The 14,771-nt window shown below is 44.8% G+C and overlaps 1 protein-coding gene across 3 annotated transcripts in view; it reads left to right on the top strand.

The window, feature by feature from the left end:
- The window catches only part of LOC133115238 (acid-sensing ion channel 2-like), a 404,480-nt gene that overhangs the window by 246,502 nt on the left and 143,207 nt on the right, over nucleotides 1-14,771 (top strand). The window contains exons 1-2 of one of the 3 annotated variants that reach the window (XM_061225046.1): nucleotides 8,778-8,919; nucleotides 9,076-10,803. The exons of 1 other annotated variant lie outside the window; for it this stretch is intronic. In XM_061225046.1, coding sequence (XP_061081030.1) covers nucleotides 10,108-10,803 — 696 coding nt within the window. In that variant the 5' untranslated portion in view covers nucleotides 8,778-8,919; nucleotides 9,076-10,107. Of the gene's footprint in view, nucleotides 1-8,777; nucleotides 8,920-9,039; nucleotides 10,804-14,771 lie in introns of those variants that run through there. One more of the 3 variants, XM_061225045.1, reaches the window with a different exon arrangement.

Here is a 14,771-nt window from a genome sequence, read left to right as displayed (position 1 = left end):
AGCGTAAATTGTGCAGTGCTAAATAAATAGATAAACGTGCTATATAAATGCCAACCATTTACCATTGGACAAGGTATTGGCTCTAGAAAAGATAATAAATGTGTAAAATAATGAATTAATTTAATCACTGTGAGTTAGGCAGTGATATACCCAAACAAGGAGTTTGAAGCCATTTTTTATTGGACATTCATTTTGTTTTCCATAAGGTATTTAACCAAAGATTCTCAAACAAGTATATCATAATTTGTGGCCACAGTGGCACTCAGCTAAAGTAATGGAGCTTGATGCAGCATCAGTTCATTACACTTGCTCACCGAGGACCGGGGTTCGATTCCCAGTCCTGCCAAAGCTGAGCTTGGCCAGCTCACGTGGGGCGGCATAATTGGCTCGCTGCTCCAAGAGAGGGACTCAGCAGGGGGGTAGTAAGTACACCGCGTTCAACAGCGCCCCGGTCGCCTTGGAATCATGGTCACAGGCTCTGAGACGATGCGGCTTGAATTGCCGACGTTACCTCGGAGTGCTGTTGATGGAATCGCGCAGGTAGGGTATTTCAGATGTAGATCACCCTAATCCGTCTCAAGGTTCAGCTAAATGGCAGGGCAATATTGCACAATCAAATTTCCCGTTGGATCTAATCTCCCGTCCCTGTGATTGCTAATTACGTTAGCTAATTGGATATTTATGTTGCTTTGATCCCTGTGGCATTCTGAGACGATACGGGGTGTCATTCTCAAGATCACTAGATCCATCCGGGCCGCCGAGGGACAGGCTCGTCAGCGATGTATCCCCAGCTGATGCAAATAATCAGAATAAATGGCATACAATTGGCTACCAATTGGGAGAAAAATTTAAAAATTATGTTTTTGCCTTAATAATTTATAACATTATGCTTTATAACTTAGTTGCCTTATAGAAGCTTATTTTTCCTTAAAGGACAAGCCACCTTCCATTTGTATTTTTGCTTTATTCGGTAGTAAGAAGAGAGGGTAACGGCAAACAACATGCCGTGGTCCGGACTGAACTGCTTGAGCGCCCCACACGTCTCGCAACATTACATTACATTTACTCTATTTAGCTCATGCTTTTTTTTTTTATCCAAAGCAATTTACAGTTGATTAGACTAAGCAGGGGCCAATGCCCCTTGGGGCAATGTGGGGTTAAGGGCCTTGCTCAAGGCCCTACATCTGCACTGATCTATTTAGCGCATGCTTTTTTTAAATCCAAAGCAATTTACAGTTGATTAGACAAAGCAGGGGCCAATTCCCCCTGGAGCAATGTGGGGTTAAGGGCCTTGCTGAGGGCCCAACATCTGCACTGATCTTCTCACTCATGCAGTGATCTATTTAGCTAGCACTTGTTTATCCAAAGCAATTTACAGTTGATTAGACAAAGCAGGGGCCAATTCCCCCTGGAGCAATGTGGGGTTAAGGGCCTTGCTGAGGGCCCAACATCTGCACTGATCTTATCACTCATGCAGTGATCTATTTAGCTAGCACTTGTTTATCCAAAGCAACTCACAGTTAATTTGACAAAGCAGGCCCCCCGCCCCCCCCGGTGCAATTGCTCAAGGGCCCTACAGATCTTATCAGGGCTTCACTGGGGCTGGAACCACCAACCTTGCAGGACTCCTATGTACCTTTGCCGCTAGAACACAGGTGTCAAACTCCAGTCCTAGAGGGCCGCAGTGTCTGCTGGTTTTTGGGATGTTCTCGGCACCTTAATTGACAGCTGATTGTAAGGAAATCCCAAAAACCTGCAGACACTGTGGCCTCCTGGGAATTCAGTTTGACACCCCTGCGCTAGAATAAAGGCTACCCCAGCATGAGGCCATGTTTGAACCAAATGAAGAATAACTAATGATGTTCACCACCATCACAGGACCTGTTACAAGTGCTGCCTTTCCCTGACTCTTCTGTTGTCTCAGCAGTTCTAAAAGAAACCTAAACACAGTGCAACACTATCACCATAAGAGCGAATGTTCTTTTTGTGATGTCAATATTTCATTGGTACAGTGACATGTTTTGTTACCCTGCTTTACAGTAAATACTCTGCCACGCCTACCATTGAACATGGACACGGACCCAGACACACACACTCAGGCTTATGCGCACACACACACACACACACACACGCATTGGGATTAATTACGCACCACAAAATGCAGACTTATTGAATGGCAGCCCTCTCGTTTTTCTGGTGCAAGCCTACATGATTATTTCATGGCCAGTAATAAGTAATCACCCACATCTCATCATCATCGCCACGGCTACACAGGGCATTCATCACGGTGACAAATTCCCAGCGAGGATGTACCATTCTCCTTTATCGCCAACGTGCAATTTATCACCATCACGTCTCGGGCGGAAGCTGTGCCGTTCCGTTTGAAACGAGGCGCTCCTTGAAGCCGCGGGTCCCTCCTGGATAACGCATATCTTCCAGACGTTTGCTTCAATTGCAAAGAGATTTAAGAAAAAAAAAGAAAAAAAAGGAAATGTACCGAAATATACGGTATGAGTATGAGCCTATTGATTGGTTGCTATTGGCAGCATCTTGATCGGAGCTATACATTTGATTATGAGCCATCATGATTTAGTTTCTTTCCATCTTCTGAGCCCTATACAGCATAAATAAGGTAGGGATCGGATGATTTAATGAAAAAAGAAATCATGACGGCTCATAGTAAAATATACTGGTTCAATTGCAAAGAGATACATTTCTTTTTACCCAAAAACATATATAGGCCTATTGATTGGTTGCTATTAGCAATGTCTCAATTGGAGCGATGCATTTGATTTATGAGCGATCGCGGTTTAGTTTTTCTTTATATCTTCCGAGCCCTCCCTCGTTATTTATGCTGTATAGACCCGCGCCTCAGAAACGGTATTTATCTTGTGCCCTGTGCCGCAGCATTAGTGCTCTGGCTCGGAGAAATGCCTCGGCCGGGGCTGACAAATGCACTGTCTTGGGTATTTATTCCGGGTTTTTGGTTTTTTTTAGGTCTATTTCGCTTGGGTTACGGTGCTGTGATTCCGCAACCGGCACTCTCTCTCTCGGGAACGGGTCCGTTCGCTGACGGTACCTCCTCGGACTGGTATTGATGAAATCGCGTGGCTAGGGTATTTGAGATGTAGATCACCCTAATCTGTCTCAAGGTTCAGCTAAATGGCAGGGCAATATTGCACAATCAAATTTCCCGTTGGATCTAATCTCCAGTCCCTGTGATTGCTAATTACGTTAGCTAATTGGATATTTATGTTGCTTTGGTCCCTGTGGCATTTTCCCTGCCCTGACCGTTTTTTGGTACGCACATAGATGAGGCATACTGTGTGTCATTTTGATACTGTATGTCGGCAGTATATGTTTGCATCCGTGGAAATGGATATAAAGTCTGTTTATCATCTTTGAATGAAATGTAATGAAGTGATCTGTCAACGGCCATCATATTAACCTCATACTGAGTCATAACATTACCAATGCTGGACTAATGCGGTTAACATCTGAATGATCGTCGTCTTTGTCGTTTTCTTTTCCAATGAGACTTTGTTATTGTTTTTATTTCCACAATAAGTCAATGATCAGTGACATTTTCAGTGAAGTGACTCAGTGGGGGAAAAAAGCAGCTTTGCTTTGAAGTAGAATGATGATGACTCTTTGTTTGTGCCGCACAGCAAATATTGCTCCGTATAATTAACAAATGTTTTGAAATGTTGACCCATATATCATAACATGCTGATAGCATTCAAAATCACTTGACTTGAACCAAAGTCAAAGCCTAAAAACATTGTGCAAATTGTGAAATTGAGAGCGCTCGCAGTCAAAATAACGCTCTTTAACCATGAGCGGATTTCAAAATGTAACGTGTAATGTATTGAATTAAGCCCCCAGATATCAAACATAAGCCTGTTATTTTGGCTGCAGGTATGCATTACCAGTTATCTATGCACTGAGCTTTGTTTCCTAAAGAAATATCTACAAAGACCACAGATTCTCCTTCTGTTTTAACTTAAACTTCTGTATCTTTTGTAACATTCAGATACCACTTCATAGAGGTTGATATTTTCAATTTTCCTTCCAATTACTCCATCACAAATGCTCCTATATCATCACCAGTTGCTATCCATAATTTGCTATCCATACACGGTTAGCCTAATTTTGGACTAGCTCTTTATCCGTTTACTGTTAACCTAAGGGAATGTCAGTGTTACTTATAGTAATGTACTTACCGCTAAATGAGTTAGTTGCTTTGAGACACCATATTCCATCCTCCAATGAGCTGTATTGATGGCATACAGTATGCTACCTGTCATAGATATCTGGAGGCTTGCCTGTGCAGCACTGGCCAAATGATGAGTCTTCCAGTCTGCCACAATGAACCACAGTTCAGTGTGCTGGGCAAGCACTTTTCTTAGCATCTACTGCAGACTAAACTTGTCCTTGGTCTTGATCTCTTGTCCTGTGGAGTGGCTGGATGGAAATCTTGGTTCAAATCCTAAAGCATGCCTACCGCTGTTATCAATGTGTGTTACTACAGTATTTTGTTTCATTTGATGTTTTGCCTTTGCAGCAAGAATGCCACCGGCTGGGAAAAAATACTTGCGAGGTTCCGACAGTAGGGGGCAACCACTTTGCATTTCAGCCTATGACAGGCGAAGCAGTCATTTGTAGCAAGAACATCATACCAACCCCGAATTATGGATGTAGTGTGATGGTGTGGGGATGCTTTGCTGCTTCAGGGCCCGGGTGACTTGCCATAATTGACAGAACCATGAATTCAGCTCCTTCTGTGGAGAAGTCCAATGATCAGCCCGTGATCTGAAGCTCAAGCACAGTTGGGTTATGCAGAAAGACAATCTGAAACACAAGAGCAAGTCCTCCTGACTAGAAACCTGATGAGATGCTGTGGCATGACCGTGAACAGGCGGTTTATATAATATGCAAACATAGAGGAAATCAGCAGGGAGCAAATACTTTTAGTAACACTGTCAGTAGCTACAGGTAGGTTTGCGATGGGTAACCTGTAGTTTGCAATTAGATACAACCAGCTTACCATTTGGACAGTTACTGCAGGGCCCTTGGTTCTTGGAACCAGTGTACTGGTTTCTTTATAGATTCCATGTTTCTTTGTTCTTTTTTCCGGATCGGGAATATGGGCAGGAGATGGGCGGGGCGCTTGCGTCATTCCCGGTCCATTAACCTATCAACCCTAGAGCATGTACAGAGAAAAAACATACAGCATTCTCCTAAAATAGCCTGTTCAGCTCACAGAGTAAGAAGCTCACTGGGTTTATATATTTTTAAATGTATTACTGGTGGAAGCGGTGTCTAAAACTTTGATTGCTCTGTAAAGCAGTCGCGGGGAAATGTAGCTGTCTGTGCAGCCTAAGATTAGATATGCCGTTCCTCTTTTTTCCTTGCTGACCCCACACTAAAACTTTCTCTCTCGAAACAGTAATGGAGTGCTATTCATGTACAGTAGCCTACACAGTGCCACAAGGTCAGAATAATATTTCCAGCCCAACGATCTTTCAAAGCCTGCCCACAAAGGTCAGATGCAAGCCCCCAGACAAAATTGGCAAGCGGGGTTTGGATCTTGTGGGTATATGTGTGTGTGTGGGATGTGTGGGGGTGTTTGGGTGTGGAAGGACTGTGGAATGTATTGCGGGTGGCTGGGAGGTATAACTGAATAGAACAGAGTAGAGTAATGGTGTTATATACACAAACGGTTTATGGTGAATGATATATTTTTCATGCACGTATATGGTTTATTGATGAGAGAAATAGCATAACTATTTAATTATCAGGAATACCTGGTTGCTGTAGCTGGCGGCCTTGTTGTGGCGTGTGCTTTCTATTGCCCTCTGCGTTTTGTCACTCAGAATTAATTCAAATTGGAAGCAAAGTGAATTAAAAAGAGCGACCGGCTCTACAGTCTCAACAGTCACATCAGCTCTGGTCAGTGTGGACTGAAAATTGAATAATTCACGAGAACGGAAATCCTAAATGACATCTGAGCAAAAAATAAATAATAAAATAAAATTTAATTACATGACAGAAAAGAGTATTAGATGAATGGCTTTTTTTTTAATGGTAGCTCAGTTGTGCTTGCCGCCATTTTGTTTCACAAGTGTCCCTGTCCTCATCTGACGTCCATGGGACCTCAACTAAACACGTTTTTGTTTAAATTACATGTTTACACATTTCAATTTACCATTTATTGTATTTGTTTTCCTTTAAAATATCAGTTATGCTTTTTTTTTTCTACTAGTGGTGTGCCCGAAGCCAAATTCCTTTTCTGGAACTGTGCAAATAACAAACCCTAAACATGATTCTATCCAAACACCAAGGCTTACAGTATATTGTTCTTTTTTTTTTTTTTCTACAGTCACAGTCGAGGCCAGCTCTACTCAACTCAACTGCGGGCCGCAGCGTCTGTAGCTATTTGCTCCTCCCGTGCACTGCACCACCTGATTTCACAAATTATTATACTTGCCTGGTTCAAATAAAAAGCAAAAATAATTAGTGAAATCAGGTGGTGTAGTGTATGGTTGACGCAAATGAGTAGCGCTGCTCTAGGCCTATTTTAAGGATTCTTTGAATTGATTTAATTCTGATTACATTTGTTTGTATCAATGGCAAAAAAAGCATACTCTTTCTTTCCTTGATGTCGGGGAAGCGAGGATTATGTAAAATGCGCTTAAAGGTACAATAGGTAAGATTTTTGTGTTAAAACATTGTTAAATCCCTTGTCTATCATTAAAATGGCTTTCTGACATGTTGACTCGCCCTCTGCCTGTGTTTATAGTCCTTAAATTCGGGTTTCAAAATATACAGTTGACGGCCCGACACTCTACCAAAACATTGTATAGCTGGACAATAATTAAAGCTCATTGGTTGAAAATTGGTTCTAATTGCCCCAGCCAATGGTGTTTCGACATCAGCGCTTTTACAGAGGAGGAGGAGGGATAAAACAGTGTTGTGGTTTGAAGGCATTTGTTGATGCTATTCCTCTCTTGGCTGTTAGAAGTCCGAAATTACGTAATGTACCTTGAAAACAGCAATTTCTGAATCCAGCAGTTTTAGCAATCAACACCCTCATTTAAATGTCCAGTACTCTGAATACTGAACACAAGTGTGTTAACACTAAAAACACCTCACTTAAACAACATGTCAAATATGTTTATTTGATTTCATTTGGTAATTAAATTATGCTAATTCAGTGATAAGCAGAGCAACCTGTTGGATCAACCTTGATCAAAATGCAACCAGGTGAAAATCAAGAGTTTAACACATTTAGTGACAAACATTATTCACATCTAATCTACAGACGTGGTTAAACTACCTTAAATGAAGGTCGACGTGAAGGTTAAAGACACAGACGCATAGCAGTCGCAATGGAAATTGATGAATGAAAATACAAAACCCCAGCTTGTTTCCTCCCAAAATGCTCAAGACCTGAAGACGGCCAACATTCAAAAAGACGATGTGATGAAAAAGCAGGCTGCCAGACCAAGGTGCAGGACTTAGATGCTAACTTGCAATTCAAACCAAAAAAGTAAAAAGCCAGGTCTGTTGCAAACCTTGGGATCTTAAAGAACGATGTTAGCATACGGTTGGCTTGGCCACCCCTATTGAGAGAGAGAGACACACACACACAGAAACATGCAAATGCACCAGCCTACAGTATCACTGCATTTTACTTGTGTTACTAGCAGCAGCTACCCACTGATTATACATTTTTTCCCCCTCCTTTTTTTCTTCAAGCACGTCTTACTGTTAATACAATTGCATACGTTATTTCTGTCATTTTCCCGCTGCTGCGCATTTCATAGAATATTTTTTGAAACACTCATAATTTCTGCCCTTTTCAGTTTTCCACAATTTTCCGCAACTGCTGTGACTGCTCTGTGGCTTTCCATCACAATTAGCTTGATTCATAACTGCTGTAATTTTCTCTCACACTGCAAGAACCCACAATAAAAACACCATTTCCTTTCTTACCGTTCGCCCACACCCCTCTCTTCTTGTTCGCCCACCCCCCCCTTAAAAAAAAAAAAAAAAAATGTGATAAGGATTCATTTCTTTTAATGCTGATCTGTAAAAATATCTCTGAAATGAAGACTTGTCAGTGCACCCCCTGGCCATTTACAGTTCCCGTATACCTGTGTAAAGGTAATATTTATTTTTATTTTTGACATTTGTTTTTGTATAGTGACTTCAGTGAAGTCGACCCACAGGGAAAAACTGTGTTTGGTGAACTGGCTGAAAGTTCTCGAGTGAGAATAGAGTGAGAAACGAGAAGGAAATCATTCCAGTTCACGCTTAGCGGAGTGCTAATCGATTGAGGCAGTTGAATGTATGTAGATTATGCTGGATTTGTCGAGATCATTGCTGCTTAATCAGTTCTTATTCCATCCCACTCGCAGCCTCTTTCTGTCTGTTCCTAGGCTTTGTACAATCCCTCCCCGCTTTCTATCACTCTTTTCCCTTTTCTGTGTCAGTCTCCCTCTCCCGTTCCCTTATTCTCTCTCTCTGGTCTACTCGCTGAAATGCAAATAATTTATGTGGCAAAAACTCACTGGAAATTAAAATGCTGAGAGCACAGTAACACCGAGCCATGGGAACAACAGAAGGGGGTGGAGAGAGGGAGAGAGAGAAAGGGAGAGAGGGAGACGAGGGGGAGGAGGGGAAGGGGGGGGCTGAGAGAAGGGACTGACAGAGAGCTGCATGGCTCTCTCCGCTTCAGACGCTTGCTGCCCACGAGGCGGTCACACACTCCCGCGCCGAGCCGCAGCAGAGGAACCGCTTAGCGCGCGCCGCGAAGGGGGCTAGCGCGACCGCACACAGACTGCCGCCGACCGGTCCGGAGAAAGAGAGGAAAAGACGCGGGCGGACCTCGATGATCCTCTCCGCGGCAGCCAGGTGAACAAGTGAACGCCAGCGCACGAGGCGGAAGGGGAGGGGGGGGACCAGGCTGGAGAAAGGGGTGGAGTATCAGGAGGAGACGGGGTGGGGGGGGGGGGGGGAGCGTAAAAGGCAAGTTTGACTGATTTGTTGTGGATAATATCTTTTTGGCAGCGGGGATAAAATGAGGGAGAAGAAGCAGACGAACAGGACGCAAACTCGCGGCGGCTGAAAGGAGGAACGGAGAAAAAGTGTGGCCGTGGGAAACTGGGGACATCGGGATAAATCGGAAAGCGGCTCTGAAGAACTCCCCTGCGGGCGAGGAGAGAAGTAAGCGTGTGAGACGCGGCGCCTGTTCCCGCGGGGATTGCCTCTCCTTCACCCTGGGGAGGGGGGAGCTGCTGGTGATCTCCCCTGGGGTGTCGCAGGAAAAGGAGGGAGAACGAGGGAATGAGAGAGAGCTGAATTCCAAGTGTGGGAACTGCTGTTGCGAAGAGCCGGCACTTGGAGAGAGAGAGAGAGAGAAAGAGAGAGAGAGAGAGGGAGAGGAGGAGGAGGAAACAACGGGCAACCGTAGAAGACGATTAGGGATGCACAGAGGAGGTGGGGCCGTGGTGGGTGTCGGCATGGAAACCACTCAAGCCTCTGACCGCTGTCCCTGTACGGAGGGCTGACTGTAGCCGGGGTCTGAGAACCGGCTCACTACAGGCACGGACGTGCAGCCCAGCTCCGTCTAAGGAAGCAGCCTGTGTACGGATAACCCTGAAGACTCACCCCCCCTTCCTTTTCTGCAACTTCTCCCACCCTCCTCTTGGATTTTTATCAGTGGTAGTCTCTTTCTTCCTCCTGCTCTTTCCCTCTCTCCCTCCTGTACGCTGGGAGGAGCGGTAGCAGGGGCGGCACGCTTGGAAAAGGGGGGGTTGGTGTTTGCTTTATCGGGCAGGCTGACCAGCCTCATGGGAAGGGGCTTCAGGTGGACTTAAGAAGCAGGGGAGGGAGACACAACCGGTAGTGGAGCTCTTCCTTCAACTCTGACTTGGCTCTCGGCTCCGTAAGCGAGCGGCTGAAAAGAGGGGCGTGTGTCTGTGTGTCTGTGTGTGTGTGTGTAGGAGTGTGTGTGCTTGGTTGTGTGTGTTCAGGCGTTTGTGTGTATGCGTGTCGCAGTGGATTAACTCCCCCGGAGGTTTACGTCCACCCTGGCTCTTCATGTGGGCCTGGTCCTTCCAGGCCGGGCTGGGGGATGACCTTTTCTCCGCTGCGCTAGGAGCTCTGCCGGCCGCCATGGCACTGGAACGGCCCCGCTGTCCCCGACGGGGGTCCCCCGGGAGAGCCCTGGCCACAAGGGGGCGCCGGCAGCCCGCCCGCGGGGCCAGTCAGGCGACCGCAGCCTTCTTGGGCAGGACTCGTCTCCACGGGCTGAAGCAGGTGTGCTCTCCGGGGTCCTCGCCCCAGCACCGCGCCCTCTGGCTGCTGGCGTTCTGCGCCTCCCTGGGCCTCCTGCTCTCCTGGTCCTCCAACCGCTTGCTCTACTGGCTCTCCTACCCAACCTACACCAAGGTGCACATGGAGTGGGCCAAGGAGCTCCCCTTCCCAGGCGTCACCATCTGCAACAACAACCCCGTCAGACTCTACAAGCTCACCAAGAGCGACCTGTACTTCGCCGGACACTGGCTGGGCCTCCTCATGGCCAACCGGACCGCCCGGCCCATGGTCTCGGACCTGGTGCAGGAGAACAGGCGCGACTGGTTCGACAAGCTGTCCGACTTCCGCCTCTTCCTGCCCCCGCGGAACTTCGAGGGGACCAGCCTGGAGTTCCTGGATCGGCTGGGTCACCAACTGGACGACATGCTGCTGTCCTGCAAGTACCGGGGGGACGACTGTGGGCCGCACAACTTCTCCACCGTGAGTCTCACTCTCATCGGTCTGTCGTCAGTCTGTCGTCAGCCTTTCATCAATCTTTAATCACTCTCTTTGTTCGCCTCAGTGTCTGTCATGTCTGTCATGTCTCGTCGATCTGGCTTTTTTCTTTTTTTGAGTCGTTCCCAGACAGCAGGTCAGTTGGAGCGGGACATTCTTTTGGAAGCACAGCAAATGTATTTATGCGTCTATGTAGAGGAGAGAAAGTTTGTTTTGGCTTTCGTATTTCTTTTTGAGAGGTCCGGCTAGATATTGCTGTGCGGAGAAGCACAGATATTTATCTCAAAGAACAGTAGGAGGTCTCCTCCAAGCGGTCGCAGAAAGAGTCCATAAGATGAAAACTCCCACTTGTAAACAATGGAGGTTTTCCTGAAGGTGAAGAAGTAAAATATGCTTCTGTATCTGTCCTGTCTGTCCATAAAATATTTCTGTGAGAGAGAGTGTCTTTGCCTGTGTGTACCCATGTGTGCCTGCAACTGTTTTTACCGCTTGCTGAGTGCACTGATGGTGCTGACCTTCCTGAAGCCCTGGTGTTTGTCTGAGGTTTGGTCTTCTTTCTTGTGTTGTGTTCACTTGGCAACAGTAGCAGTGTACCTCCTCACTGAAAGATCTTAGTGGATATGCTCCATCCGTATTTCCGATTTATTTTTCATGATTTTTCGTCTTCAGGGTTTATAGATAACTTGGAGTTTACAACTGTTGTACATGCAGGCTGCTTCACGCGATTGGATTAGTGGCTAAAATCACATGCAAGTCAAAAGAATCACATGCAAGTCAAAAGCACATCCGGAAAGGTGTACTGCATGCCACCGATGAAATGGTCGTCTTCAGTGTAAATTATTCACAAATGAAATATGGCCCATGTGTGAATCCCTTAAAAATATCACAAAATTCAAACTGAATTAACTACTTTTTAGAATGATACTCAGAATGTTACATGTTCCACATTATTACATTAGGCTGTTTAAAATTGCATGTATTCAAAAACAGAATTTAATTGATATTTTCCCGTGTTAAATCCATGTTTCTATTAAACACTTGTCTCTGTACTGACCTTAATTCTAAGTTGGCATTTAATTCATTTTGATACTTTCAATTTGTTTGTGATTGGTCTGAGTGTCTTTTAGCTCCATGTTTCAGAAGCCCCATGGCGTCTTGCGAGCCATTGCACTGGCAAAGTGGTATTTTCATCATGGATTTTTACTTTTTTGGTAATTTCTTGTCTCAATGTGTGCCAGGAGAGCCACTGCTGGTGGGGTGTCAGTCACGATTGAGCAGTGCATTGCAATTTTAGTGCAGCTCGTTGCAATTTTTATGTCTGCAAATTGCACTAATCTCCACCCGCCTGCTCCAAAACCAGGTGCAAATCGCACACCATGGGAAATTGCTCATTTTGGGGCTTTCCCATGCGATGTGCACATGTTCATAACCTATTCAAAAGCCAATCAATGTTTTTTGTGAATCATCTGCCGTCGAGTTTGACCGCACCTTTTGTACAGGGTCCCCCCCTAAGTTTAATTGTTGAATTGCCCTCACATATGTGTTTTGAGAGCTGTTGATGTCTAGTCTTGATTCTAGACTTTGAAATTGCCTTTGGAGATTGATGTTTGGGTGTGACAACAAGAGGAAGACCGCAGTGTCGATGCAAATTAAGCTGGCCGTCATAAGGCTCAGAAATCAATCAATCAGGAACATTGAAAAACCCCTGTGAATCACCAGTCAAGAGTTTGGTTCATTATTAACAAGAAAAAAAACAACTGGTGAACTCAATCAAAAGACCAGTAGACTAGTGTAATGGATGACCGGAGAATACGGTCAAGAAAAGCCCACTGACAATCGCCCAAATGATCAAAACCTGGATGCAGGTGTAGATGTGTGAAATGTGTGTACCATACTTAGAAGACTACACCAGCAGGATGCTACAAATTACAAACCACTGATAAACCTGAAGAACAGGAAGGGGAGATTAGTTTGCTAAAAAGCACCCAAAATAGCCACAAGAGCTCTGGAACAGATGAGACCCAGATTAACATGTAACTGGGTGGTGGAAAGAGGAAAGTGTGGAAAAGGAAATTCACAAAGCATACCACCATATGTGAAACGTGGTAGAGGAGGTGTGATGTGCTTGGGCCTGTATGGCTGCCAGGCCTCCATTGTCTTCATTGGTGATGTGACTGCAGACAAGTAGAACAATGAATTCTGAAGTCATATTTTTGGATGGCACTACATCATGCAATAAGACAGAGGGGTTTTTGACTGCCAAAAACGAGAGAATCCTTGACTGGCCAAGTCAATAACCGGATCTGAATCTAATTGAACATGCATTTTACATGATGAAGAGGAGACTGAAGGTAAAGGGTCTCCAAAACAAGTAGGAATTTAAGATGGCTGCAGTCCAGGCCTGGCAAAGCATCACTGGGGAAGATACCCAGCGTGTGGTGATGTCTATGCGTTGCAGACTTCAAGCAATCATTGCATGCCAAGGATATGCAACCTTCTGTAGTTCTATAATTTCTAAATGGTTCATCTGATATGGATGAACATACCCTCAAATGAAAGCTGACAAGTCTGTACTTCAACCTCATTGTCATTGTATTCTTTCAAACGCAAACGCAAGTGCTGGAGTACAGATCCTAAATAGCCAAAAATGTCACTTTCCAATGAATTGTGGTGTTCACTGTATATGCCGGACAGTTGTAACAACAAAAAATTACTGCATAAATTCTTCATATCTGCAATATTTTCCAGACAAGATGGTTCAAAAGAGCATACTGTGCATGGATTTTTAAACCATCAGCCAATTATGTTGTTTAGTTTATTGCCAAAAATGTATGTATTCAGTTTAGTGGCAGATCTGTCATGTTTTGCAGTTATATTGTCACACTAGTCATGACAGTAGGGAAGAGTAAAGAAACCTTTAAGCCCATCTTGATTTTCTGTGGGCATTTCCTAAATTACTAATCATGTACGGTGGAAACCAGGTTTTATCTGTTCTATACCCTTCTATACGTAAATGTTCTATTTAGATTGCAGTTTTGCCGATTGCATTGTCTCTGAATAAGCAATACTTATGCTCATTTGAAATCAGGAGATTATTGATTAAGTGTATTGAAAACATGACTAAACTATAACCCATCCAATCCCACTCAGTTCAGTTAAGCCATGCCATTGTTGTGAATTAATGGACTCATACAATTTTTTTCTTTGGTCACTTTAGCAACACCAAGTCAGTTTACAGCTGTGAAGGGTAACACTGCCATTGTATGATTTTATTTTGTTGAATAACTGTTAAGATACTGTTATAAGTATTTCATATAGCAGTTATTTAGCTGACCCGTTTATTCAAAGTGACTTAACTGCTGATTAGACTAGGCAGGAGCCACCATCTCCCCCAGAGCCATGCGGGTTTAAGAGCCTGTTTTCCACCTGAACGGTGAGCTTGGAGCTGCAGGCTCCTCGCCTCTGTTCACAAAAATGCCGGCATTCAACTGCCACACCCAGCGCACAAGCCGAGCCATCGACTGCACCCATGGGCCATGCGACATCGATTCCCGGAAAGCGAGCCCTTTGTGTCCAGGCCAGGAGCCGAAAGTCACTGGACAGTACACAAAACTGAGTGCAGATGAGGGCAGAGCAGATTAATGGGGTTTCCACGACAGCCTGCAGGGCAGAGAACGCTTACAACTTTCCTTTACATTTCTATTTCTAATTCTGTCAGCAATATCTTTATTTTGACACATTGATATTCTGTGCTTGCCCTGACTCCTACGATGTTGAGATTCATGAGTTCCACCACGGTGGCTGACCATCTGTGCTCTTCACTTGATCGAAACGGACAGGTTTCATTAGATTTCGGCGACATTCGATTAACCAGAACAAGCGCTCTAATGACGGAATCATCGGTCTCTGGTCTGGAGTGAGCTTTCATCACAGAAAGATGTTATTGTGGAACT

Source organism: Conger conger, chromosome 16, assembly GCF_963514075.1.
Source record: "Conger conger chromosome 16, fConCon1.1, whole genome shotgun sequence".
NCBI classification, from domain to species: Eukaryota; Metazoa; Chordata; class Actinopteri; order Anguilliformes; family Congridae; genus Conger; species Conger conger.
This window is presented reverse-complemented; position numbering and strand designations above follow the sequence as displayed.